The sequence below is a fragment of the Colias eurytheme genome, chromosome 31 (genome assembly GCF_061535395.1).
Source record: "Colias eurytheme isolate Ceu_HAF_F1 chromosome 31, ilColEury1 Martin Lab GWU primary, whole genome shotgun sequence".
Classification (NCBI taxonomy): Eukaryota; Metazoa; Arthropoda; class Insecta; order Lepidoptera; family Pieridae; genus Colias; species Colias eurytheme.
The window spans coordinates 3,355,835-3,383,310 of NC_143010.1; the positions used below are offsets into that span (position 1 = coordinate 3,355,835).

The 27,476-nt window shown below is 38.4% G+C and overlaps 3 protein-coding genes across 5 annotated transcripts; all 3 read left to right on the forward strand.

Annotated features, from left to right (window-relative positions):
* The first annotated feature begins 1,223 nt into the window (after positions 1–1,223).
* LOC149895493 (zinc finger Y-chromosomal protein-like) lies at positions 1,224–9,796 on the forward strand. 3 transcript variants are annotated; one of them, XM_090118992.1, is made up of 9 exons: positions 1,224–1,371; positions 1,439–1,549; positions 1,950–2,459; positions 2,860–3,074; positions 4,084–4,188; positions 4,836–5,045; positions 8,040–8,151; positions 9,172–9,273; positions 9,599–9,796. In XM_090118992.1, exons 1-9 carry the CDS (start codon positions 1,264–1,266, stop codon positions 9,743–9,745), a joined length of 1,620 nt encoding a protein of 539 aa, XP_089975118.1. In that variant the 5' UTR covers positions 1,224–1,263; the 3' UTR covers positions 9,746–9,796. The 3 variants fall into 3 exon arrangements, with proteins under 3 accessions (XP_089975118.1, XP_089975120.1, XP_089975119.1); XM_090118994.1 differs by having other exon boundaries at positions 1,251–1,371; positions 1,443–1,549; XM_090118993.1 differs by having other exon boundaries at positions 1,284–1,371; positions 1,422–1,549.
* Positions 9,797–15,159: 5,363 nt separating this feature from the next.
* Positions 15,160–16,721, forward strand: LOC149895494 (uncharacterized). Its single transcript, XM_090118995.1, has one exon. It carries the CDS (start codon positions 15,167–15,169, stop codon positions 16,568–16,570), a length of 1,404 nt encoding a protein of 467 aa, XP_089975121.1. The 5' UTR covers positions 15,160–15,166; the 3' UTR covers positions 16,571–16,721.
* Positions 16,722–20,494: 3,773 nt separating this feature from the next.
* Positions 20,495–27,237, forward strand: LOC149895495 (zinc finger Y-chromosomal protein-like). The gene is made up of 9 exons (XM_090118787.1): positions 20,495–20,637; positions 20,705–20,815; positions 21,216–21,725; positions 22,120–22,334; positions 22,849–22,953; positions 23,589–23,798; positions 25,605–25,716; positions 26,453–26,554; positions 27,121–27,237. The coding sequence occupies exons 1-9, from the start codon at positions 20,530–20,532 to the stop codon at positions 27,235–27,237; spliced, it is 1,590 nt and encodes a 529-aa protein (XP_089974913.1). The 5' UTR covers positions 20,495–20,529.
* Positions 27,238–27,476: the final 239 nt, after the last annotated feature.

A 27,476-nucleotide genomic window follows, 5' to 3' on the forward strand; every position in this document is an offset into this window, starting at 1 on the left:
GAGCGCTCGTAGTCGTGGTTGAGTGCTGTCGAAGTGCGTTGCTCCGGAATTTTTTTCATATTTACGAATAAACATGGTGAAATGTGCAGTTCTATCTTGCAAAAACGATACTAGAAAATACACAAAATTGAAATCCAGTATCACATTTCATCAGTAAGTCGATTGTTATACTTATTTTTATGAAAATAAATCTAGCATCGCGGGGGTGAAGGGGAGGTGGGAGGCGGACACGCGCAGGCTCGCTCGCTCGCCTAACTGCCGCCACGTGATCGTAGTGATGTGACCTGACCAACGCTGTACTCGATATAAAGTTTACTAGAAGAACTATATTTTAACAAATTATTTATTTAACTTTAAAATTAAAATTCTTTTAAAAATGTATTATAAATAAATTTGTGGTTTGTTTTTTATGATACACTTTCTAATATTATGAATGCGAATGTATTATAGTGTAAATGTAAAGTATGTAATGTTACGATATATTTTCTGAACCGCTAAATTGATTTTGAATATTTTGATAGTAGAATGGATAAAATTAAATAAAAAAATTATTAATATAATTTATTAAATTATCATTTTAAATTATTAATTACCTATTTCTTATTTTTATTTAACATTTTTAAAACATTATTATTATTGTTTGATTTATTATTAAAGAAATAGCACTAAACCCGATCTTTTATTTTATTAACTTTATTATTTAAAAAGTACTCACGTTTTTCTGATATTCCAATTAAACATATTTTTTTAAAGTACTTATAATTAATACAAGAAAATTTCTTATATATTTAATATTCAAAAAGAATAAACAAATTTTATTCAGTTGGTAAACAAATTTAAAATTACATATATTTTATACTTTATTCATATATTTTTCCTTTAATAACTTATTGAACATAAAATTTACTTATGATACATATTATTTATTTACATAACTTATCGATAGTTCAACACGCAATTGATACCTACCCATCCCTATTTGTCACACATACATCTATATAGTATCTATAGCTCATCTGCCTACGATGCGCACTAAGCAATTTGTACAATACACGCGCTCTATACTATTGTAATATATATACTCTAAGAATTGAACCCTCATTCCACCTATTATAATATAATGCTACAATATACCATGTATCCACAACCTATAAAAAAAATTTAAAAATTGAAATGACATTCCACTTTGAATTTGACTTATGTCATTAATCATTATCATAAAAATGGCTTCGATTTTTTTTTGTTATCGAGAAGTTTTGAAACATGACTGAAAACTTAAATAAAATTTGTAAAACGTGCTTTAGCACTGGAAGGACCACAAGTCCGATCACAGATTTGAAATTTCTACTTACAAAACTTAATATGAGGGAGGTCAGTCATCAAATAATTACTAAATTCGTTTTTAAGTTTGTGTTTCTCAGATCAATTGAAATTACAGATAGATACATCAAATGGTGAAATTTGTTGGGAGTGCAAGGCGATTATGGTTAAGTTCTACGATTTCAAGCAAAAAGCTATAAGTTTGCAGAATTTATTAGCAGCGGACAAGGTACTTACATTTTTAATCAAATTTCATTATCTTATCCTATATCCATATTATTAAAAACTATATATAGATTACTAGCTTTCCCTCCGCGGCTTCGCCCGCGTTTTCAAAGAAAAACCCGCATAGTTTCCGATTCCGTGGGATTTCCGGGATGAAACCTATGTGTTAATCCAAGTTACCCATTATAGGTATGTGTGCTAAATTTCATAGTAATCGATTCAGTAGTATTTGCGTGAAAGAGTAACAAACACACATACACATCCTCACAAACTTTCGCATTTATAATATTATAGTAGGATAGGATTAGTAGGATTTTGGTTTTAGCAAAATACTATGAACTACTATATAATCCAGCTGTGGGATCTCATACTATTAAATATTTATTTAAACTTATAATTTTCAGAGCAAACTCAAATCAGTAAGCACATTAACAAGCAGTACAAAACAATTGTATGATTATGAATTTTATTATGACGAAGAAGTTGACGAAATTAAATTAGAATCAACTACAGCAATTAATTTAAAAGATGAATATATAGACTTTGAAATCCATGATTTCAATGAAAATAATGAAGAAACAGATATAATTCAAAATATAGATAACACAAATCAAAAGGAAAAACAAATAATAAATAAAGCTGAGACAAATGAAGAAAAAAATAATATAAAAGATACAGATAAAACAAATTTACAAGATTTAAAGAATAATGTTAAAATTAAGTTTTTAAATGAAAATGAATTTAAGAGAAAGTTCAAAACAGTAATTTATACAGAAGAAGAGTTAGTAGCGAATAGAGAAGAAAAGAGAAGTCATCCAAATTACAAGAAAGTACCTTTTAAATGTGATACATGTGTGCTTGGGTTTATGAGAGAGGATACTTTTGATTTACATGTGAAAAAGAATCACAGCGAGGTAAGAAATTTAAATACTAGCAGCGCGCCACGGCTGCACCCGTGGTACATATTTACGTTTACTCTCCATTATAACCATCGAAAATTAACCAATGAATTAACAAAATCAGATCAGCTCGGGTTTAGCGCTTACCAACACACTTCATTTTTATTATGACTAGCATAGAAGACTAGATAGCCCGAGGCTTGGCCCGTTTTATCTAAAACGTTATAAATGAAATACTAAAACCTTCCTCTTGAATCATCTCTATCTATTAAAAAACCGCATCAAAATCCACTGCATAGTTTTAAAGATTAAAGCATACAAAGAGACATAGGTTCGTTATGGAACCGTAAAAATGTCAATTAGTCAAATTACTTACCACATAACCCAAAATAACTTAAAAACATTTATTTTACAGAGCTTAGGAGAATATATGTGTAAAATATGCGAAACGCGATTCTCCAGTCAATACCTCTTACATATACATGAAAGAAGCCACTATGTGTCTTATCGCTGTGTCTTCTGTAGATACGAGACTTGTTCACATCGCGCTGCGATTATGCATTGTACTGATAAGCATTTAGAGGATGAGGCTGGGAAAGTGCATTGTGGCCAATGTGACAGTGTCTTTATGTAAGTAGAAAGAAGAAAGAAAGAAAGAATTTATTTTGCCAAAGGCCAACAACAAATATACCAGGAAAAACAGAGAAAAAGACAAGTGTGGCAGCCCTTTAGCAAAAAGGGGACCAACTCAGTATTTTGCTGTGCCTTCAGCAGCACAGCACTGATTTTCAGTGGCCCCAAGTACTAGCTGCGCTTCGGTTTCACCCGCGTGGCTCCGCTCCTGTTGGTCTTGGCGTGATGATATATAACCTATAGCCTTCCTCGATAAATGGGCTATCTAACACCGAAATAATTTTTCAAATCGGACCAGTGGTTCCTGAGATTAGCATGTTCAAACAAACAAACTCTTCAGCTTTATAATATTAGTATAGATAAGCATTTACTTAATTCAGAAACCTTCCGTACGTCTGAAAGACATGATTTTTTGCTTTAAAATATAAACTGAAATATCTGCATATAACATCGGCTACTCTTATAATTTTCAGATGTTGGCATTAATTAATTTATTATTTAAGTTGTTTGACAAACAACTTTAGAGTCTGGCCAGCCAAAGCTGAACCCAGTGTTTTTTGTAGCGGCCACATTATCTGGAATGTTATCATGGCGTTTCTGCGTAGAGTTGTCAGTATTGTTGAAAACGGGTCAAATTATTTGCGAATTTAAAGGTTTTAGTGTTGAAATATGGGTAAAACTATAAAGAATGCTGTGCGGCAGCTTTTATTTATAATAATAATAATTAGTAAATATAAAGAGTTACAATGATTAGTAAATACAAAAAAAAAATGTAAGTCAAATGTTTTATTGACAGGGCTACAACATCCTTTAGGTAATAACTTTTAAATCCTTATTTGTTGTGTACCTAATGTACCCATATACTATGATCACCTCTAAGAATATCAAAAGTATCAAAAATTTTTTTTCCTAACTAAGCTGATGTTACCAGGTCCATATTTTGTAAATTTGCCGCCCTTAACCGGGTTCAGCTTTGGCTGGCCAGACTCTATAAATACACTTTCAGGTCTGCAGAGGAATTCGAGAGTCACATGTCCGTACATAATAAAATCACATGTTCGGAATGTGGTAGAAACTTCAAAGGGAAGTACGCACTGAGGAAACATATCGCGTAAGTGTGTCTCTCAAACTCAAAGTTAAAATAACTCATACAAAACTCAAAAGGTCATACTCACACTCAAGTTTTACTTTAAATGTGGTCTGACGCATTGCAGGTGCATTCCCTTTTCGTTAAAAATTTATAATTTTATATCCTACTAATATTATAAATGCGAAAGTTTTTCGTATAAAACGTATCCTGTGTCATTCCTCAGGTCTCAAGCTATCTCTATACCAAATTTGAAGTAAATCCATGCAGTAATTTTCCAGATTAGCCAGGACATACATACAAACAGACGAAAATTTTGATAACTGTATTTTTGGCTTCGGTATCTATTGTAGATCACGCCCCAAGTATTATTTAAAAAAAATATCCAATATACAGTTTTGACTTTCCTACGATTTTATTATATACAAGCTGCGCCCCGTGGTTTCACCCGCGTGGATCCGCTCCCGTTGGACTTAACGTGATGATATATAACCTATAGCCTTCCTCGATAAATGGGCATAATTCGATAACACCGAAATAATTTTTCAAATCGAACCAGTAGATCTTGAGACTAGCGCGTTCAAACAAACAAACTCTTCAGCTTTATAATATTAGTATAGATTAAGTATTAATTATAGATGTATAGATAATAAAATTTTATTCATTCACAGACACATCCACAAAGTGGAACGGATACAATATAAATGTGACCATTGTCGAATGACGTTCAAAACGAAAAATCGCCTAGAATCACACATGGCAACACATAGTGTAATGTTGGCTAAGAAACTATCATATTGTGACGTATGTAAAGTGCAATGTAAGAATATAAAGAATTATAGGGATCATTTGAATTACAGCGTCAAACATTCGGAACGAGCGTAAGTTCTTTTTTAATTATTTTTGGTTATATAAAATGAAATAAGATTATTATGGATATATTATGAATTATAATTTATATTATCTAACACTAGCTGAACTCCGCGGTTTCACCCGCAGTGTTCCGCTCCTGTTGGTCTTAGGGTGATGATATATAGCCTATAACTTTCCTCGATAAATGGGCTATCTAACACCGAAAGAATTTTTCAAATCGGACCAGTAATTCCTGAGATTAGCGCGTTCAAACAAACAAACAAACTCTTCAGCTTTATAATATTAGTATAGATAATATAGAATTGACAATCCTACTTCTTACTTAATATTATAAATGCGAAAGCACAGTATTACAATATTATTTCCTACAGTAAGGCAACGCCTTTGATGTCGCGCGATACACACACGAAAATATGCTAGGGTTGCAACAAATTCCCCCCAACGGTCCAGGCCTTGCTCAGTAGCTCAGAGTTATGGCCCTCTGAGTGAAGCGAAATTGGACCAGCGAGGGGCTGAACGGCTGGTTTAGAGTCGGGGAGATTCGACCGGCCCGACGGCCAGGGCTAGGTGTGGCCCAGCGGCCGCTGTGTGCGGCGCGGGATGGCGACCAGAGGTCGTGGCTTGGCGGACCCCGTGTCCACTAGGCAAAGGTGGTGTGCGGCGTGGGATGGCGACCAGAGGTCGTGGCTTGGCGGACCCCGTGTCCACTAGGCAAAGGTGGTGTGCGGCGTGGGATGGCGACCAGAGGTCGTGGCTTGGCGGACCCCGTGTCCACTAGGCAAAGGTGGTGTGCGGCGTGGGATGGCGACCAGAGGTCGTGGCTTGGCGGACCCCGTGTCCACTAGGCAAAGGTGGTGTGCGGCGTGGGATGGCGACCAGAGGTCGTGGCTTGGCGGACCCCGTGTCCACTAGGCAAAGGTGGTGTGCGGCGTGGGATGGCGACCAGAGGTCGTGGCTTGGCGGACCCCGTGTCCACTAGGCAAAGGTGGCGCTGAACGGCAGTCGGGGTTGGGAAGCCTCGACTGACCCGACGGCAGAGGTCCTGTTTGTGGACCAGAGACACAATATACAGATACATACACTAAGGAAACTTCATACAAAACGTCCGAAATGGCTCACGCACACAAGCAAGCGTTTTTACGAGTATCCTAAGGGTATTGAGGGGGATCGATAGTAGCGGGTGACACATCCACAGATTTTGAATGACAAAGATACGAAAAAAGTTCAAATTGATGTCAATTCACGTTAAATAAATATCGATTGTTTCAGTTTGTAGCCCTTTCAATAAATATATTTGTAAATACTGTATCTGACTACAAGTTAAGGCTACACCATTTTTGTATTTTAACGGGTTTTAATCTCAAAATTACCACAAAATCAACTGTGGAAAAAAAAGCAAACAGAAATATACAGGCCGAATTGATAACCTCCTCCTTTATTTTTGAAGTCGGTAAATATCAAAAAGGTATCAGCCCTATAGCTATACGTCATAATTTCATCGCAGGGGCTTAGTTTCCTAACTGTATGTACGTATATATCTGTCAACTGTGCCAGAGAGGAGCCGGCTTTTATGCGGCGGTGGATGGCGGCCAGAGGTCGCGGCGCGGCGGGCTCGTTGGTTTAGCAAGCCACGCCGTGCAGTGGAGGGCGGGATCCCGACGCGTCATTGTGATGACGCGCGGAGACTCCTGCAGAGGTGTGGGGCGGCGGCCGATGTAAAACGGCCGTCTGCCAACTCGTAATCCGGTCCGTGGGGCCGGACCGAGGGCCGCCACCTCTGGTGAGGTGGGGGCTGCGAGGTAATCTCTATAAAAGTGCCCCCGACGTGTATTTCACACATCGGAGGACCTTCCGGCGTGCACCCTCCGGCCGGACGGTGTTGGGGTCGGGGGTTCGGGGGAACGCGGATGATGGAGTGGGGAAAGATCCATTGTCTGAGCGTTGGTGGCGTAAGCCTTCGTTCCAGCAGCCGCCAGCGAGGGGGGTTCTAGTGGTGGGCCTGGAAACGGGCATCTGCTGGGCGGGACACGCGGTAGAGTCGTAACCGTTCCCGCAGTTCCGTCCAAAGCAGCGCGATGGAACAGAGTGGGGTTTTAGTCGGTAAAAATCCGACATAACCACGGCTCCATCCCCGGGAGCCGGGGGTATCTAAGAAGATTTCCCCACTATAAAAAAAAAGGGTTGCAACAAATTGGAATTAAAACAATTGTGATTTTTACTATTATGATGTAATCATTTATGTATATGTACATTCAAAATAATTTCGATTATTAAATCTGATGTAATTATTTGTTCTTTTATATATAATTACATATATTGCACTGCTAAATATTTACGTGACACTTTATTTTTGGATGTTCCTAATTGTATATTATAACATTTAGCTAGTAAATGCATTCGCATTGGGATGAACAATCTGATAAGAAAATAATGAGGACAACATATACATAGCTTTGATTTAAATTCAACAGATACAAATACAATCTTTCTGAAATATTGTTTCCTTCTGGGATTTCAATGTAGATTTACATCCGTACACGGAACAGTTTGTGCGCGCCATAATAGAATGTGTAAGTATGTATAATAAAATTATTACACAAAAAATACGACTGCGTCGTCCTTTCGCGCTAGGTAATGCAAACTAAGCGTGTTTGCGGTACGCGGCCCGCGTCGCCCGACCCTCCGCCAGTTCCCGTCCGTTTCTCTGCACAAGTACATTCGTTTCCGTACTGTATAGATATTGTAATACTGTGGCGAAAGTTTATGAGGATGGATGTATGTGTATGTGTGTGTATGTTTGTTACTCTTTCACGCAAATACTAAACCGATTACAATGAAATTTAGCGCACATATAGAGGGTAACTTGATTAATACATAGCATAGGTTTTATCCCGGAAATCCCACGGGAGCGGGAACTATGCGGGTTTTTTTTTGAGAACGCGGGCGAAGCTGCGGGCGGAAAGCTAGCGAGTTAATAATTTTGAAATTTAAAATATTTTTAGGTACAAATGTGCAACTTGCAACAAGAGTTTCGCATCAAAACGGTATCTACAAAAACATATAACATTCTACCATTTGCGAAAATCACAGTATAAATGCAATATCTGCAAAGAGGTATGTATTTGATCTGTTAAAAAAAATACATGTGTCACTCTCGACTACCGCGGTTGCGCTATTGCATAGCATCGCATCGCTGTGCCCACTGGAGTGGGGGGTGTTAGGTTTTTTCGTTACGGAATTTTTACATTCGGTCGCCGCGCTCAAAGTCTGAGATAAAAGCTATGCAATAGCTTAAAATGTTAACACGTTTATTAGCTTCACCTGTATGTTGGTATGTAACCGACTCCTTTAGACTCGATTAAGACCTACTTTAAATGGACAGATTTTATTCAAACTTTTTACTTATCAAGCATCGGTGATAATACAATAATTTTATGAGATTTTATTAGCGTGTTTTTCAGTTTTTTTTAAGCTTTTATCTCAGACTTTGAGCGCGGCGACCGAATGTAAAAATTCCGTAACGAAAAAACCTAACACCCCCCACTCCAACCGGCACAGCGATGCGATGCTATGCAATAGCGCAACCGCGGCAGTCCTCGAGTGACACACGTATTTTTTTTTTCTTTTAATTATTTTTGTACTAAGTGTATTATAGGCAAGTTAAATAAATAAATATTTCAGGACAATTTTTCACACATGGCATGATCTCATACTAAGCTTTTGCTTGTGTTATGGAAACCAGATGGCTGATAAACATACTTATATATAATTTTAAATAAATCTTAATATATATAAATCTCGTGTCACAATGTTTGTCCTCAATGGACTCCTAAACCACTTAACCGATTATAATAAAATTCGCACACCATGTGCAGTTCGATCCATCTTGAGAGATAGGATAGTTTAAAGCACAAAGCGGGCGAAGCCGCGGGCGGAAAGCTAGTACTTATATAGATAATTTACACCCAGACACAGAGCAAACATTTAAAGAAAAGAAACTAAAAAGTAACTTTTGTACAAATTTTTAACAAAATATCTTTAATAGATTCAAACTTAAACTAAAAAATTATATAAAGTCATTTTTAAAACCTGAAGTTTATATTTTTTTTTATTAATCAATTTTTTTTTTTACAGTTATGTATATCTAAATGGCGGTTATTCAATCATAGACAAAAGAAACATGGTGTTGCCAGAAGCAGAGACCACGTTTGTAATGAATGTGGCAAGAAGTTTTATGTATGTATTTTCTACTAGCTGTGCCCCGCGGTTTCACTCGCATTGCTCCGTTCCTGTTGGTCTTACCGTGAAGATATTTATTAGCCTATAACCTTCCTCGATAAATGGGCTAAAGCGGAAGAGTTTGTTCGTTTGAACACGCTAATATCAGGAACTCTGGTCCGATTTGAAAAATTCTTTCACTATTAGATAGCCCATTTATTGAGGAAGGCTATAGGCTATATTTGTACCACGAGCGAAGCCGGGGCGGACAGCTAGTTAATTTTAAAACTAAGAAACTAAATATTTATTACACAATTGATAATTAATATTTTCTATATTCTAGACGGCAATAACGCTCCGTGGGCACCAACTTATACATTCGGATGAAAGAAGTTTTATGTGCGAAGACTGCGGTGATACATTCAAACAACGGGCAGCTTTGTACAAACATTATAAACTTGTACATAAGGGCATTAAACGGAAAAAATAATTTGTGTTTTATTTACCTTTTCACTTTTGTACTCTAATAATCGCCCGCTTTGTCTAAAACCTAATAAATTATATACTAAACCTTCCTTGAGCATGACTATTAAAAAAAACGTATCAAAATACGTTGCGTATGTGGAATTTATAAATCAGATTTAAATACCATCCGCGCCATCTATTGAGATGATTTAACAACCATCTCAACCAATATGAAGCACTTTTCAGTGAATACAATATTGTAACGATGGAACACGACCTTTTGTTGAATTTATATTTTTTTGGTTTTTATGGCATTCAAATGCTTTATAAATATTAATTATAAAGAATAGAAAAAATTCGATCACGAGGCGGGACTCGAACTTCATATTTATAAAGCAATTAATAAGGGAATTATAAATTTATATTTATAAAGCATTTGAATGCCATAAAAACCAAAAAAATATAAATTCAACAAAAGGTCGTGTTCCATCGTTACAATATTGTATTCTTTTTTTTTTTTTTTTTTTTTTACTGTAGATAGGGAAGCGCTTGACCACAATCTCGCCTGATGGAAAGCTAGATGCGGTCTAAGATGTTACGCGCTTCCCTAGTAGGTACCGGTTCACTCTTCGCTTGAAGACCCCCATATTGTACTCGTCGGGGAACACAGATTCAGGAAGCGCGTTCCAGTCCCTCGCGGTTCGGATGAAGAATGTGGAACCGAACCGCTTAGTCCGGGTACATGGAACGTCCACCATATGGCGATGTCTAGAATCTGTGCGCCTCGACGATCGATGGAAGAACGGGGATGGCGGAACAAGTTCGTGTAGTTCCGCAGCGCACTCACCAAAGTGTATCCGGTAAAAAACCGATAAGCTGGCCACTCTGCGACGATGAGCGAGGCTCTGGAGTTTTTTGCCTACTAGCTCATCGTCGTTTATAAGCCTCCTGGCACGCCTCTCTATCGCCTCAAGCGCCTCTAGCTGGTACTTGGCGGAACCGTCCCAGAGGTGAGAGCAGTATTCCATGCACGATCGGACTTGTGCTTGATAAAGGTTGAGCAACTGTCCCGGGCTGAAATACTGTCTCACCTTCGCCAGAATTCCAAGCTTTTTTGAGGCTACTTGGGCTTTGGATTCTATATAGGAACCAAAGTTCAGAGTAGGCGTCAAGGTGATGCCAAGAAGCTCGAGGTGGTTGGTTATCGGTACGGACACACCCTGGAAATTCGGAGTCAGATGGAATGGACTCCGTTTAGCGGAGAATAGACACGCCTGGGTCTTAGTAGCATTGAACTTGACCAGATTGGCATTGCCCCAGTCGGAGACCGCCTGTAAGGACAAGTTCATGCGATCAACCATCGCCTCCCGTAGAGACCGGATTTGTGCCGTACTGGCTCGCGCGCTGGATACATATCTCTCCACAACAGTGCTATCGTCTGCGTACCCATAGATACCGGGTTTCAGCAGATCGTTGATGTGTAGCAGGAAGAGTGTTGCGGAGAGAACTGATCCCTGAGGGACCCCGGCATTGATAGCCATTTGGTCGGACGAGCAGCCATCAACGACTACTCGAAGCGACCGGTCTCTCAGAAAATCTGAGATCCAAGCGCAGAAACCGGTAGGCAGACCGTAGGATGGAAGCTTGCCAATTAGGCTATCATGCCAGACCCTATCGAAGGCCTTCGAGATATCAAGGGAGACAGCAAGTGCTTCACCATGATTCTCTATGGCCTCGCTCCAGATGTAGGTGGCGTACGCTAGAAGATCCCCAGTGGACCGGTTTCGGCGGAACCCGTATTGTCGGTCACTGAGAAGGTCGTTCGCTTCTAGGTGTGCCAGGAGCCTACTGTTCAGTACACGTTCCATAGTCTTACAGAGTATGGACGTGACTGAAATTGGCCTATAGTTGGAGGGGTCGGCACGACTGCCTTTTTTGGGCACGGGCTGCACGTTGGCAAGCTTCCAAGATTTCGGTACTATTCCAGTCGTCATCGAGAGGCGAAAGAGGCGTGTCAAAACAGGAGCAAGCTCAGGTGCACAGGTTTTAAGTACTATGGCTGGAATTCCATCAGGGCCACTGGCTTTATTCACGTCAAGATTCCGCAGCGTTTTAAGCACCTCAGTCTGACGGATGCGAATTTCCGGCATATTCACCTCGCATCCAGGTAGACTGGGAGGTTTCGCATTTGCGGGATCAAGACGAGAATTTTCCGCGAAAAGAGAAGCAAAAAGGTTCGCTTTCTCTACGGCGGTGTGAGCCAGCGACCCATCCGGTTTCAGCAGTGGAGGAAGTGAGGGGCGGCAGAAATTCGATTCAACCGTCTTAGCCAGGGACCAAAACGCTTTGCTACCAGAGGGGTAAGAAGCCAGTTTGTTCCCTATACGGCTGACGTGGTCAAATCGAGCTTTCCGTAGAGCCTTTTTGCAGGACTTGGCGGCCCGGTTGAAGGCTTTCTTCTTGTCTGACACGTCCTTGGCCTTGTGGTGTCGAGCATCAACCCAAGCCAGATATGCTTCATGCTTTAGCGCTTCGGCGCGTCTGCAATCGGCTCTGAACCAGGGCTGAGCTTTGCCGGACATGGCCACGTCCGAGAATGGGATAAAGTACTCCATTCCCTGCCGCAGCACATCTGTCACAGCATCCGCGCAGGTTGAAGGATCGTCAGAAGAAAAGCAGACAGGCCGCCAGGGATAAGACGCAAAGAAGGAACGCATCTCATCCCAATCTGCTGACTTGTATCGCCACACGCGCCGAGAGCCCCTAGGACTGGGATCGGGCGGCGAGTAGACAGATACAGATTTCACCAGACAGTGATCGGAGCTGCCAAGCGGCGAAGAAATCGCCACCGAGTAACGGTCTGGATCTGTTGTCAGCAGAAGGTCCAAGCAATTGGCTGTGTGGCTCTCAACATCAGGAACCCGCGTCGCTCCTTGGACCAGCTGGGTGAGATTCAATGCAATGGAGAGTTTACGCATCTCTCTCCCAGCTAGGTCAGTGCACTGGTATGGGTATAGCCACTCTTGGTGGTGGGCATTAAAATCCCCCAGTAACACAAGCTGAGCGGAAGGGTATTTGTGTTGAGCAGCATCCGCCACCTCACTAAGGTACTCTGTGAGCCTGATCGTCTCCTGGTCTCCGCTGTGCGCCCGGTAGACACAGGCATAGAGAAGTTTCTCTGGGCCTGTGTCCACCAGCATCCATAACACAGAAAAATGGGGGTCTTCAAGATACTGGAGACGCCGACAACAGATGTCATCTCGGACGTACGCGCACACACCTGACCGAGCCTTAAAATTATGCTCCAGGGTGTAGCCGGGATAGGACAGGTACGCCAAGTCAGACGGACATCTTATCTGCGTCTCCGTGAGGAACAAGATACACGGTTTATGAGTCTCAAGGTGGAAGTGGACTGCAGCGAGATTAGAGTGGAGACCTCTGATGTTAGTTAGGTCCACTTTTAGCGAGAGGGAGTGCTGCCGCTGTGCAACTTTATACCTGTATCTTGCCTTGTTCATTAATTTTAAAAGAGAGTGAAGTGGGTATGAAGACGGCAGTGAGTCGAGGCGCTTAACACCAGGACCAGAGACACACACTTAGTAGCCGCACTATTGGGGACTAGTCTGGAGACTGCGGGGACGCCCGAGCCCCCCCAAGTTGTCCATAGGGCCCTCTCATCCGGTCGCCAACCGGCACTATGGCGCAACTTGGGATTTTTCGCTGGTTGGCGGGGCAGCCTTTCGCGTGTGGCTAGCACTCTACTTGGGCCCCCTACTGACCAGCGGTCGGCCAGCGGTGCACCGTGCCTCGGATCCCGCTACCCTCCATGACTAGGCACCTGATGCAGCAACTTCAGTGTGTGTCAGATCGTCCCGATTGTTAGAGCGCAACTGACTCGACCCGTCTTCACTAAGGCTACATCAGCTTCATCGAGTCGGAACACGGACGCTTGGCGACTCGTCTTCAGCTGATGGGTGGTCATTATAGCCACGACGACTGTCTCCCACCATGTCACCTGTTTAGCACCACCCAGGGGCCACGTGTAGGGTTTCAGAGTTCAGGGTATACTCCTACGGACGGAGGTGACTCGGCCCCCAAAATTCACTGAAAAGTGCTTCATATTGGTTGAGATGGTTGTTAAATCATCTCAATAGATGGCGCGCGGTGTGTCCCTTATGACACATAAAACTGAAGGAATGGAATAAATTCGATTGCTCAGGAGGGTCACGAGTGGCTGAGTTGGTTAGGCATCCGCCCCGGAATGGCGCGAAGGATGCGGGTTCGAGTCCCGCCTCGTGATCGAATTTTTTCTATTCTTTATAAATTTATATTTATAAAGCATTTGAATGCCATAAAAACCAAAAAAATATAAATTCAACAAAAGGTCGTGTTCCATCGTTACAATATTGTATTCACTGAAAAGTGCTTCATATTGGTTGAGATGGTTGTTAAATCATCTCAATAGATGGCGCGCGGTGTGTCCCTTAAGCTTGCCCTTAAGACACATAAAACTGAAGGAATGGAATAAATTCGATTGCTCAGGCGGGTCACGAGTGGCTGAGTTGGTTAGGCATCCGCCCCGGAATGGCGCGAAGGATGCGGGTTCGAGTCCCGCCTCGTGATCGAATTTTTTCTATTCTTTATAAATGTATATAATCCGTGTTTTCCAATTACAGCACTAGAGCGCATTATGCGGCATAATGATTAACGTTGAATGTTCCAACTACAGCAACGCTTCGCACAATCGAGCACTCTTAAAAGTAATGCGCGTGAATTGATGCGTGCAATCGATTTATCGTTAGTAATTATTAATTGTTGGAAAAATTTTAAAGCTTTCGTTTCATTGTAGTTTTTTCGAAATAATCAAAGTTAATTCAAATTGTGTTATTAAAATAAATATAAGTATGGATGAAGGTACAAACATTGAAAAAAATGTTAATGACATAATCAAAATCCAAATAACTTAAAATAACCGTAAATAGTTTTCAACCAATTATTATCTATACCACTTTATTTACACATTAATGAGTGCTAACTCTATGAATATTTTTTTTTTCAACACTGAACTTAGCGCAACCTGCTGGTGCGTTTCACGTCTTGTTTCCAATTAAGCATCAGCATAATTCGGCATTGTGCGCCACTGAGTCGCATTATGCTCTGTAATTGGAAAACAGCCAATATAATGCTACAATATACCATGTATCCACAACCTATAAAAAAAATTAAAAATTGAAATGACATTCCACTTTGAATTTGACTTATGTCATTAATCATTATCATAAAAATGGCTTCGGGGTCGATGTTTTTTCGTGGAAGCGTTGACACGTGCTTTTGGTGATATTAGTCTTTTTTTTCCAAATTTGTTGCTTTTTTTACCTTCATTCAAGCTAAGATTTTATTTTTGGTGACGGTGTTTGTGTTTTGTGTTAGTGGTAAGTAATTCAACATGAATAATCATCCGGATCCTCCGGACCCCCCTGATCCTCCATACAGTCCTACAGTAGTTGAGGTTAATAGAATCCCACAGAAGCGTCACTTAGCATCTGAAGATGCTTCAATCATAGCTAAATCAAAGAAAACATCCATTGATAATAACCCTAATGCTGCCTCTGTGCAAACTTTGTACACGCATCCTTCACTTAATGAAAAGGAAAGGCGCTATTCAGAATTAGATAATGGCCCCTTTATTGTCCATATTTCTAAAATAGAAACAGAACCCTCCGCTGGAACGATCCTGCGCCCGATTAAAGTTGGCCAACTTCTGGTCAACAATGGCATAAAAAATATTATTAGTGACGGAATCAAGAGAATCGGACGAAACCGCATTTCTATAGAGTTCTCAAATGCAATTGATGCTAACCAGTTTTGTATCAATCCTATATTGGAACAAAACAGTCTAGTCTGCACCATCCCAACTTACAACTTTTCTCGGATGGGAATTGTAAAAAAGGTTCCTACCGATTTTTCCATGCAGGAGTTTGTAGATGCCGTTGAGCTTCCGAGGGGATATGGCATCATACTGAAAGCTCGCCGTCTAAATAGAAAAATTAGAACAGATGATTCCACTGAATACACCCCAACTACTACAGTCGTTATAACCATCCAAGGTCAAAGATTACCTGAACGGATTTTTTTATATAAGAATTCATTACCAGTTGAGATCTACCGCTTGCCCTCCATTCAATGTTTGAAATGCTGTAGGTTCGGTCACGTTCAGACACAATGCAGATCAAACCCCCGCTGCTACCGTTGCGCAAAAGATCATAATGGTGAATCCTGCAATGTATCTGAGTGTTCTGCCTCCTGTATTAGCTGTTCTGGTTCACATTTTGCAACAGACTCAAACTGCCCGGAACACACTCGGCAAAGAAGCATTAAGTATGTAATGTCAGAGGAGAATATCTCCTATCAAGAAGCTTCCCTCCGTTTCCCTGCTTCCCGAAAATCTTTTGCCGAGGTTACTCGTCAGGTTCCCTCTTCCCCACATACATCCCTCCCCAATCCAATCCCTTCTACAAGTACTTCCACCTCATACAAAAAAACTGTTTTCCGTTCTCCACGCCCTAGAGCCCCTTTAGGTAAATCATATGACAGAGCTGCCCATCAAGACATCATTCAAGCCCCTTCTTTAGTCTCCCAGAATGGCTGCGCCCTTTCTGGTAATACTCCTTCATTCAGAAAGCCCCGTGAAAGCAATGTCCTAGTGTCTTGCATTTCATTCTTTTATGATATAATTAAAACCTGCAATGAAGCAGACTTACCGTCCGACGTGAAGGAAATCCTTTTCAAAATTATAGATACTATTAAATCCAATAATGGCTCCGAGGACCATTATACAATGGAATTGTAGAAGTATTAGAAATAAAAAACACCAAATTGTATATTTTATTAATAAATTTAATCCAATTTTATTTGCAATCTCCGAGACTTGGTTAGTTCCCAATTCTCATTTTAATGTCCCTAACTATGTATGTTTACGCGATGACAGAGCAGATGGGTACGCTGGAGCTGCTCTGCTCGTTAATCGTTCAATCCCATTCTCTCTTCTCCCTATCCCTAACCATAGTCCAAGCACCAATGCTGTTGCTGCAAAAGTTTTTAATTTCACCATTGTCTCTATATACATTTCTGACCCCAATTCTTCACTAATTCCTGACATCTATTATATCCTATCCTCTCTCCCCAGTCCCATTTTTGTCCTTGGGGATTTTAATGCCCATCACGTTTCTTGGGGCTCCCATAAAACAGACACATTTTCCCTCTCATTATTAGATTTGTTCGATGATTTGAATCTATGCACTTTAAATTCAGGCTCCCCTACTCATCTTGTCCTTCCCAATCAGAATCCAAACAGTGCTGTAGATTTGTCCCTTTCTTCTCCGTCCCTTTCTTTACTCTGTTCATGGAATACTTTACCTAACACTCATGGTAGCGACCACTTCCCCATCCTTATCTCCTTTGAACACGATGTCCCTTCCCCTCCTCAATCTCCCCTCTTAAAATATAGAACCACTAAAGCAAACTGGTCTGATTATTCTCATTCCTTGGAATTTCAACTCAATTCCCTACCTTTCCCTTCCCTATATAATCCCCTTCCTATCTATTCCATGTTTGTATCCTGTATCATATCTTCTGCCAATAATCATATTCCAATCAAAAATCCATCCACTTATAAACCCTCAACTCCTTGGTGGGACTCTGAATGTACTGCTATCATCCGTGAGAGATCAGAGGCTGAGAAAATGTATATTGAACAGATGTCTATGCAAAATTTTCTTAATTTCAAACAAATTTCGGCCAAAGCTAAAAAATTATTGGTATCCAAGAAACGTTCAGGATGGCTTAAATTCTGTGAATCCCTGTCCCCTAAGACTCCTCCCTCCCTGGTCTGGAAACAGATTAAAAGATTTAGAAGCTCCCGTTCCCAAAATAATATCACTTCTTCTAACTGTTCTCTCTGGTTAGAGGACTTCATTAATAAATTAGCCCCCCCTTTTGTCCCTTCCCTTGAAAATCTCCCTGCTGCCCCCTCCTTCCTACCCCATACAAACTCTCTGGACGCTCCTTTTACAATGGATGAGCTCTCCTGTGCTCTTGAAGGCCTGAATGATTCTTCCCCTGGCATAGATGGGATCCCATATTCTTTTATATCCCAGTCCTCTCCTAAAACTAAATTATTCTTTCTTGATTTAATTAACTCCTTGTTTGCTTCTGGATCAGTCCCAGAATCATGGAAGTCCCAAATAATAATCCCAGTCTTAAAGCCTAACAAAAATCCTTCAGATAGCAACTCCTATCGACCCATTGCATTATCCTCTTGTTTATCCAAAATTACAGAAATTTTAATTAAAAATAGATTAGAGTGGTTTGTTGAGAATAATAATATTTTACCCCCTTCTCAGTTTGGCTTCCGCAAAGGCTATAGCACTTTGGATAGCATTGCTATACTTACAACGGACATTCAAATAGCTTTTAAAAAGAAACATTTCCTTGCCGGAGTCTTCCTAGACATTGAATCTGCTTATGATAATGTCATGCTTCCGGTACTCAGGCAAAAATTGCTTCAGCTGAGCATCCCTGAGAAGATGGTTCGGTTCATATGTAACCTATTTATGGGCAGATCAATTTGTGTTAGGTCAGATAACTCCTTGTCTCCCCCTAGACTTGTCTGGAGGGGCCTCCCGCAAGGTTCTGTTTTAAGCCCTTTGTTATACAGTTTATACACTCATGACTTAGAATTAGCAGTTAACAGTTATTGCCAAATTCTCCAATATGCTGACGACATTGCTCTCTATATTTGTTCTGATTCTACCTCTGAAATTGAGACTAATTTTAATAATGCTTTTTATTTTTTACACGAGTGGTTATTGCAGCATGGTTTATCTCTTTCAGTTTCTAAAAGTTCAGCCATTATTTTTACCCGTAAAAGAATTATTCCCAACCTTTCACTTTTTTATGACAATCAAAATTTTCCTATTAAAGACAATGTTAAATTTTTAGGTGTTTATTTGGACTCTAGAATGACTGGCATAACTCACTCTAATTATATATCACAAAAATGCGAGAAAGGAGTTAACGTCTTACGGGCTTTATCGGGCGTTAGATGGGGTGCTCACCCCTTCTCTCAAAAACTACTCTATAACGCCATAGTTCGTAGTCATTTTGACTATGCTTCCTTCCTTTTGGAACCGATGAATAAACGTGGTATTCAGTGTTGGGACAAGATTCAAAGTAAGTCTCTGAGGATTGTTCTTGGCGCTATGAAGTCTACGGCTATTAATGCTTTACAGATTGAATGCGGGGAGCCTCCGTTATCTCTTAGAAGACAATTCCTATGTGACAGGTTCATGAGTAAGCTCACCCAATTTTCCTCCCATCCCCTTATAAATAAATTATTTTCTTTACTCCAATTGGTCAATGGTAATAACTCAGCATACCCCCTTTTAATCTCCTTTATAAATATAATTTCAATACCTTATAAACTATATCAATCTCCCATTAACCCCCTCTTTTCCAATCCCTTTGAATCACTGATCTACCGTCCTAACATTACATTTTGTAACATCCAAAAAAAGTCTCCAGATGCTTACCATTCCTTCCAGGCTATTGTGGCTCGGAATTGGGAAGGTTGGACACATATTTACACTGATGCCTCCAAGATTTCGGATAAAGAGAATGTTGGTATAGCTGTGTGGATCCCGAAATTTGCAATCATGTTGTGTCGCAAATGTCCCCCTATTACATCAACTTTTGTCGGTGAGGCCTTGGCCCTACTCGAAGCGGTTACATACGCGTTAAGTCACAATATTAATAAAGCTATAATATTTTCAGATTCTAAAAGTTGTTTGCAGTGCATTCTCTCAAATCAATTCCGTATAAAAACAAAATACCCTGTTATCCTACAGATCAGGAAATCTCTTTGGGAGTGTAAACTTAAAGGTATTGAAATAACTCTTGCATGGATCCCTGGACATAGTGGAATTCCGGGAAATGAGTCAGCTGACTGGGGTGCTAAATCTGCTATGCGCATTTCGTCCGAGTCTCATGATCTTGTTTACTCGCATGACCTTTCTCTCCTCGCTAAGTCCAAATTAATGTTCGCCTGGGAAAAGTCTTGGGCTTCTACAAGATTCCAGAAGGGAAAGTTCTACTCAAAAATTCAGAATGACATCCCTGTTAAACCTTGGTTTTTCAAATACAAGGACATCAATAAAAACGTCACATCCTGTATTAGCCGCCTGCGATTAGGCCATGCTTGTACTCCCACCCATTTAGCAAAAATTAGGGTAAGGGATAACTCTTTGTGTGAGTGCGGAATAGATGAGGGAAATTTGGAACACATTTTCTTCAACTGTCCTAAAAACTCCTCTTTATACGACATCCTTCCCCCTACTATCCCCCGCCCTACCAACATGAATATTCTCCTTTCACTGACCTTTAGTCCTTTTGTGTATGTTTTATCCAAATTTATTAAAAATAATAATATTAAACTATAATTTTTCTTTCCCCCTTTTTTTCCCACAATTACATAATTTCTCCTATCTAGTCTTTGTCTATACTAATTCATATATTAACTTGGTGTTGGATAATATATATATTGTGTTGTTTTTTGTGTTTGTTGTAGATATTATCTGCGCTTGATTTGAAACTGTTGGAGCTAATTTGAACTTTTTGAACGTGAACAAACCCATTCACTACAGGACATTGGCAAAATTGTGGCAACGCAGTACTGCCATAAATTAAAATATTGAATTGAATTGAATTGAAAATGGCTTCGATTTTTTTTTTGTTATCGAGAAGTTTTGAAACATGACTGAAAACTTAAATAAAATTTGTAAAACGTGCTTTAGCACTGGAAGGACCACAAGTCCGATCACAGATTTGAAATTTCTACTTACAAAACTTAATATGAGGGAGGTCAGTCATCAAATAATTACTAAATTCGTTTTTAAGTTTGTGTTTCTCAGATCAATTGAAATTACAGATAGATACATCAAATGGTGAAATTTGTTGGGAGTGCAAGGCGATTATGGTTAAGTTCTACGATTTCAAGCAAAAAGCTATAAGTTTGCAGAATTTATTAGCAGCGGACAAGGTACTTACATTTTTAATCAAATTTCATTATCTTATCCTATATCCATATTATTAAAAACTATATATAGATTACTAGCTTTCCCTCCGCGGCTTCGCCCGCGTTTTCAAAGAAAAACCCGCATAGTTTCCGATTCCGTGGGATTTCCGGGATGAAACCTATGTGTTAATCCAAGTTACCCATTATAGGTATGTGTGCTAAATTTCATAGTAATCGATTCAGTAGTATTTGCGTGAAAGAGTAACAAACACACATACACATCCTCACAAACTTTCGCATTTATAATATTATAGTAGGATAGGATTAGTAGGATTTTGGTTTTAGCAAAATACTATGAACTACTATATAATCCAGCTGTGGGATCTCATACTATTAAATATTTATTTAAACTTATAATTTTCAGAGCAAACTCAAATCAGTAAGCACATTAACAAGCAGTACAAAACAATTGTATGATTATGAATTTTATTATGACGAAGAAGTTGACGAAATTAAATTAGAATCAACTACAGCAATTAATTTAAAAGATGAATATATAGACTTTGAAATCCATGATTTCAATGAAAATAATGAAGAAACAGATATAATTCAAAATATAGATAACACAAATCAAAAGGAAAAACAAATAATAAATAAAGCTGAGACAAATGAAGAAAAAAATAATATAAAAGATACAGATAAAACAAATTTACAAGATTTAAAGAATAATGTTAAAATTAAGTGTTTAAATGAAAATGAATTTAAGAGAAAGTTCAAAACAGTAACTTATACAGAAGAAGAGTTAGTAGCGAATAGAGAAGAAAAGAGAAGTCATCCAAATTACAAGAAAGTACCTTTTAAATGTGATACGTGTGTGCTTGGGTTTATGAGAGAGGATACTTTTGATTTACATGTGAAAAAGAATCATAGAGAGGTAAGAAATTTAAATACTAGCGGTGCGCCACAGCTGCACCTGTGGTACATATTTACGTTTTCTCTCCATAATAACCATCCTCGTAATTCAAGGAATAAAAATGAATTAACGATATCAGACCAGCCCTTCTCAAGTTTAGCGCTTACCAACACACTTCATTTTTATTATGACTAGCTTTAGATTCGTACGCTTAGTCTAAAACATAATAAATTAAATACTAAAACCTTCCTCTTGAATCACTCTATCTATTAAAAAACCGCATCAAAATCCACTGCATAGTTTTAAAGATTAAAGCATACAAAGAGACATAGGTTCGTTATGGAACCGTGAAAATGTCAATTAGTCAAATTACTTACCACATACCCAAAATAACTTAAAAACATTTGTTTTACAGAGCGTAGGAGAATATATGTGTAAAATATGCGAAACACGATTCTCCAGTCAATACCTCTTACATATACATGAAAGAAGCCACTATGTGTCTTATCGCTGTGTCTTCTGTAGATACGAGACTTGTTCACATTGCGCTGCGATTATGCATTGTACTGATAAGCATTTAGAGGATGAGGCTGGGAAAGTGCATTGTGACCAATGTGACAGTGTCTTTATGTAAGTAGAAAGAAGAAAGAAAGAAAGAATTTATTTTGCCAAAGGCCAACAACAAATATACGAGAAAAAACAGAGAAAAAGACAAAAGTGTGGTAGCTCTTTAGCAAAAAGGGGACCAACTCAGTATTTTGCTGTGCCTTCAGCAGCACAGCACTGATTTTCAGTGGCCCCAGGTACTAGCTGCGCTCCGCGGTTTCGCGTGACTCTGCTTCTGTTGGTCTTGGCGTGATATATAACCTATAGCCTTCCTCGATAAAAGGGCTATCTAACACCGAAAGAATTTTTCAAATCGGGCCAGTAGTTCCTGAGATTAGCGCGTTCAAACAAACAAACAAACTCTTCAGCTTTATAAATTATAATATTAGTATAGATAAAAATGGAAATGGCATATAACATCAGCTACTCATACAATTTTTAGATGTTGGTTTAATTAATTTTTTATTAAAGTTGACCAAAGTAATAGTTAAGTTGATTTATGACCAAAAACTTTATATGTAAATACACTTTCTTTCAGGTCTGCAGAGGAATTAGAGAGTCACATGACCGTACATAATAAAATCACATGCTCGGAATGTGGTAGAAACTTCAAAGGGAAGAATACATTGAGAAAACATATCGCGTAAGTATGTCTCAAACTCAAACTTAAAATAATCTATACAAAAAGTCATACTCACACTCAAGTTTTACTTTAAATGTGGTCTGACGCATTGCAGGTGCATTCCCTTTTCGTTAAAAATTTATAATTATATCCTACTAATATTATAAATGCGAAAGTTTTTCGTATAAAACGTATCCTGTGTCATTCCTCAGGTCTCAAGCTATCTCTATACCAAATTTGAAGTAAATCCATGCAGTAATTTTTTCAGATTAGCCCGGATATACATACAGACAAACAGACGAAAATTGTGATAACTGTATTTTTGGCTTCGGTATCTATTGTAGATGACGCCCCAAGTATTATTTAAAAAAAATATCCAATATACAGTTTTGACTTTCCTATGATTTTATTATATACTAGCTGCGCCCCGCGGTTTCACCCGCGTGGATCCGCTCCCGTTGGTCTTAACGTGATGATATATAACCTATAGCCTTCCTCGATAAATGGGCTATCTAACACCGAAATAATTTTTCAAATCGGACCAGTAGTTCTTGAGATTAGCGCGCTCAAACAAACAAACTCTTCAGCTTTATAATATTAGTATACATTAAGTATTATTTATTAAGTATAGATAATAAAATTTTATTCATTCACAGACACATCTACAAAGCGGAACGGATACAATATCAATGTGACCATTGTCGATTGACGTTCAAAACGAAAAGTCGCCTAGATTCACACATGGCGACACAATGTGTAATGTTGGCTAAAAAATTATCATATTGTGACGTATGTAAAGTGCAATGTAAGAATATAAAGAGTTATAGGAATCATTTGAATAACAGTGTCAATCATTCGGAACGAGCGTAAGTTCTTTTTTATTTATTTTAGGTTTTATAAAATGAAATAAGATTATCATGGATATATTATGAATTATAATTTATATTATCTAACACTAGCTGAACTCCGCGGTTTCATCCGCAGTGTTCCGCTCCTGTTGGTCTTAGGGTGGTAATATATAGCCTATAACTTTCCTCGATAAATTAGACTGGGGTAGAAGCCTTTAAAACTAACAAAAAGATAAAAAAAATCGCAGTCGGATGAAACCCATTAGAAAAGGAGGGGAATATGATGAAAATAAAAGGAAAAATAAATTACGGTCAATCCGAGTTCGGGAAGTGGGAGGGGGGAGCTTTTAAGAGAAAAAAATGGTTTCTCTCGATTTCCGACAAAACTACAAGTCCTACGGAAAAAAGTTCAATAGCAAAGTTGTAGGTAATTAAAAGTTCTACATATTTTGTATTCACAATTTTTTCACATAACCTCAAAATTTAGGTGAAAAATTGAAAAAACCAAGTTTTTGGTCTTTTATTTTTATCTACTTCAAAATTTATTTTTTTTCTACGAAATTTGGTGGAAACATACTTTATTATGTCCCAAATACACTGTAATTTATTTGATTGAAAATATTTATTTTTTCGCCTTATTTTGAATTAATACCAAACTCTATATTTTCTCTTGTATCGGCTTTTCGGTAATATTTCAAAAGAAAAAAAATCATCTGTTGTAAGTTACGATACAACTAATATTTTACAGCATATTCAAAAGCAAAATGATGTCGATAAAAACATTTCAGGTCGTTCGAGAAGTGTGCCTGATTTAGTAAATGTTCATTATCACACTGTTTGTATGCGTTTCCTGAGAACATTTACTATGGTAATGTTTATTTTTTTTTACACCATATGAAAGTAGAGATTTCAATGAACAAAAGGCTCCCCAAGTTTTTGAAAAAAGCTGATATTTTGACGGGTGACTTTTCGATTGAAAATTAGGTTGTTTTTTTGGTATTAATTCAAAATAAGGCGAAAAAATAAATATTTTCAATCAAATAAATTACAGTGTATTTGGGACATAATAAAGTAAGTTTCCACCAAATTTCGTAGAATAAAAATAAATTTTGAAGTAGATAAAAATAAAAGACCAATAACTTGGTTTTTTGAATTTTTCACCTAAATTTTGAGGTTATGTGAAAAAATTGTGAATACAAAAGTTGTAGAACTTTTAATTACCTACAACTTTGCCATTGAACTTTTTTCCGTAGGACTTGTAGTTTTGTCGGAAATCGAGAGAAACCATTTTTTTCTCTTAAAAGCTCCCCCCTCCCACTTCCCGAACTCGGATTGACCGTAATTTATTTTTCCTTTTATTTTCATCATATTCCCCTCCTTTTCTAATGGGTTTCATCCGACTGCGATTTTATTTTGTTTCAAAAATTATCTACTCTAGTCTAAATGGGCTATCTAACACCGAAAAAAATTTTCTGAGATTAGCGCGTTCAAACAAACAAACAAACTCTTCAGCTTTATAATATTAGTATAGATAATATAGAATTGACAATCCTACTTCTTACTTAATATTATAAATGCGTAAGTTTGTGAGGATGGATGTATGTGTATGTGTGTGTATGTTTGTTACTCTTTCACGCAAATACAACTAAACCGATTACAATGAAATTTAGCGCACATATAGAGGGTAACTTGGATTAATACATAGGATAGGTTTTATCCCGGAAATCCCACGGGAGCGGGAACTATGCGGGTTCCTCTTTGAAAACGCTTCGCGCGAAGCGAAAGCTAGTGAGTTAATAATTTTGAAATTTAAAATATTTTTAGGTATCAATGTTCAACTTGCAACAAGATTTTCGCGACAAGAACGTATCTACAAAACCATATAAACATCTACCATTTGCGAAAATCACAGTACAAATGCAATATCTGCAAAAAGGTATGTTTTTAATCTATGAAAAAAATTAAACACGCTGTTATTGGCTTCACCTGTATGTTTGTATGTAACCGACTCCTTTACACTCGATTTTGACTTTAAACGGACAGATTTAATTCAAACTTTGTACTTATCAAGCATCGGTGATAATGCAATAATTTTATGACTTCATCTAGCGTAGCATGTTTTTCAGTTTTTTTAATGTTTTTTTACTAAGTGTATAGGCAAGTTAAATAAATACATATTTCAGGACAATTTTCACACACGGCACTACTAAGCTTTCGCTTGTGTTATGGAAACCAGATGGCTGATAAACATGTACATAATCTTAATCTTAATACTATTATAAAGGCGAAAGTTTGTAAGTATGGATGTATGGATGTTTGTTACTCTTTCACGTAAAAACTACTGAACCGATTACAATGAAATTTAGCACACATATAGAGGGTAACTTGGATTAACAGATAGGATAGGTTTTATCCCGGAAATCCCACGGGAACGGGAACTATGCGGGTTTTCCTTTGAAAACGCGGGCGAAGCCGCGGGCGGAAATCTAGTATATTATTATTTTAAATAAATACGTATATAGATAATTTACACCCAGACACAGAGCAAACATTTAAAAAAATAAACTAAAATGTAACTTCTGTACAATTTTTTAACAAAATATCTTTAATAGATACAGACTTAACCTGAAGTCAATTTTTTTTAAATTAATTAATTTATTATTTTTTTACAGTTATTTATATCTAAATGGCGGTTATGCAATCATAGACAAAAGAAACATGGTGTTGCCAGAAGCAGAGACCACGTTTGTAATGAATGTGGCAAGAAGTTTTATGTATGTATTTTCTACTAGCTGTGCCCCGCGGTTTCACTCGCATTGCTCCGTTCCTGTTGGTCTTACCGTGAAGATATATAGCCTACTAGATTTCCGCCCGCGGCTTCGCCCGCGTTTTCAAAGGAAAACCCGCATAGTTCCCGTTCCCGTGGGATTTCCGGGATAAAAACTATCCTATGTGTTAATCCAAGTTACCCTCTATATGTGTGCTAAATTTCATTGTAATCGGTTCAGTAGTTTTTACGTGAAAGAGTAACAAACATCCATACATCCATACATCCATACATCCATACAAACTTTCGCCTTTATAATATAATATTAGATAAACCTTCCTCGATAAATGGGCTATCTAAAGCTGAAGAGTTTGTTCGTTTGAACACGCTAATATCAGGAACTACGGGTCCGATTTGAAAAATTCTTTCACTGTTAGATAGCCCATTTATTGAGGAAGGCTATAGGCTATATTTGTACCACGAGCGAAGCCGGGGCGGACCGCTAGTTAATTTTAAAACCAAGAAACTAAATATTTATTACCCAATTGTTAATTAATATTTTCTATATTCTAGACGGCACCAACGCTCCGTGAGCACCAACTTATACATTCGGATGAAAGAAGTTTTATGTGCGAAGACTGCGGTGATACATTCAAACAACGGGCAGCTTTGTACAGTCACGAGCAATAATATATGCCTAGGGGGCGATGTGCAAAAATATCTGTCACTAGAACAAATTCAATAATATCTGTATGCCCGTATACAGCAAAAATATCTGACATTATTAGGCAGCATAATAAAGTGGCATCAAAATTATATGACGAAAATGTAGAGCAAATAATTGTGACAACCTCTCGAAGCATAAATATGTGACGTCACCTAGGAGGCAATAATATCTGACACAATTTTATATTTCTGTATTGTAAAAT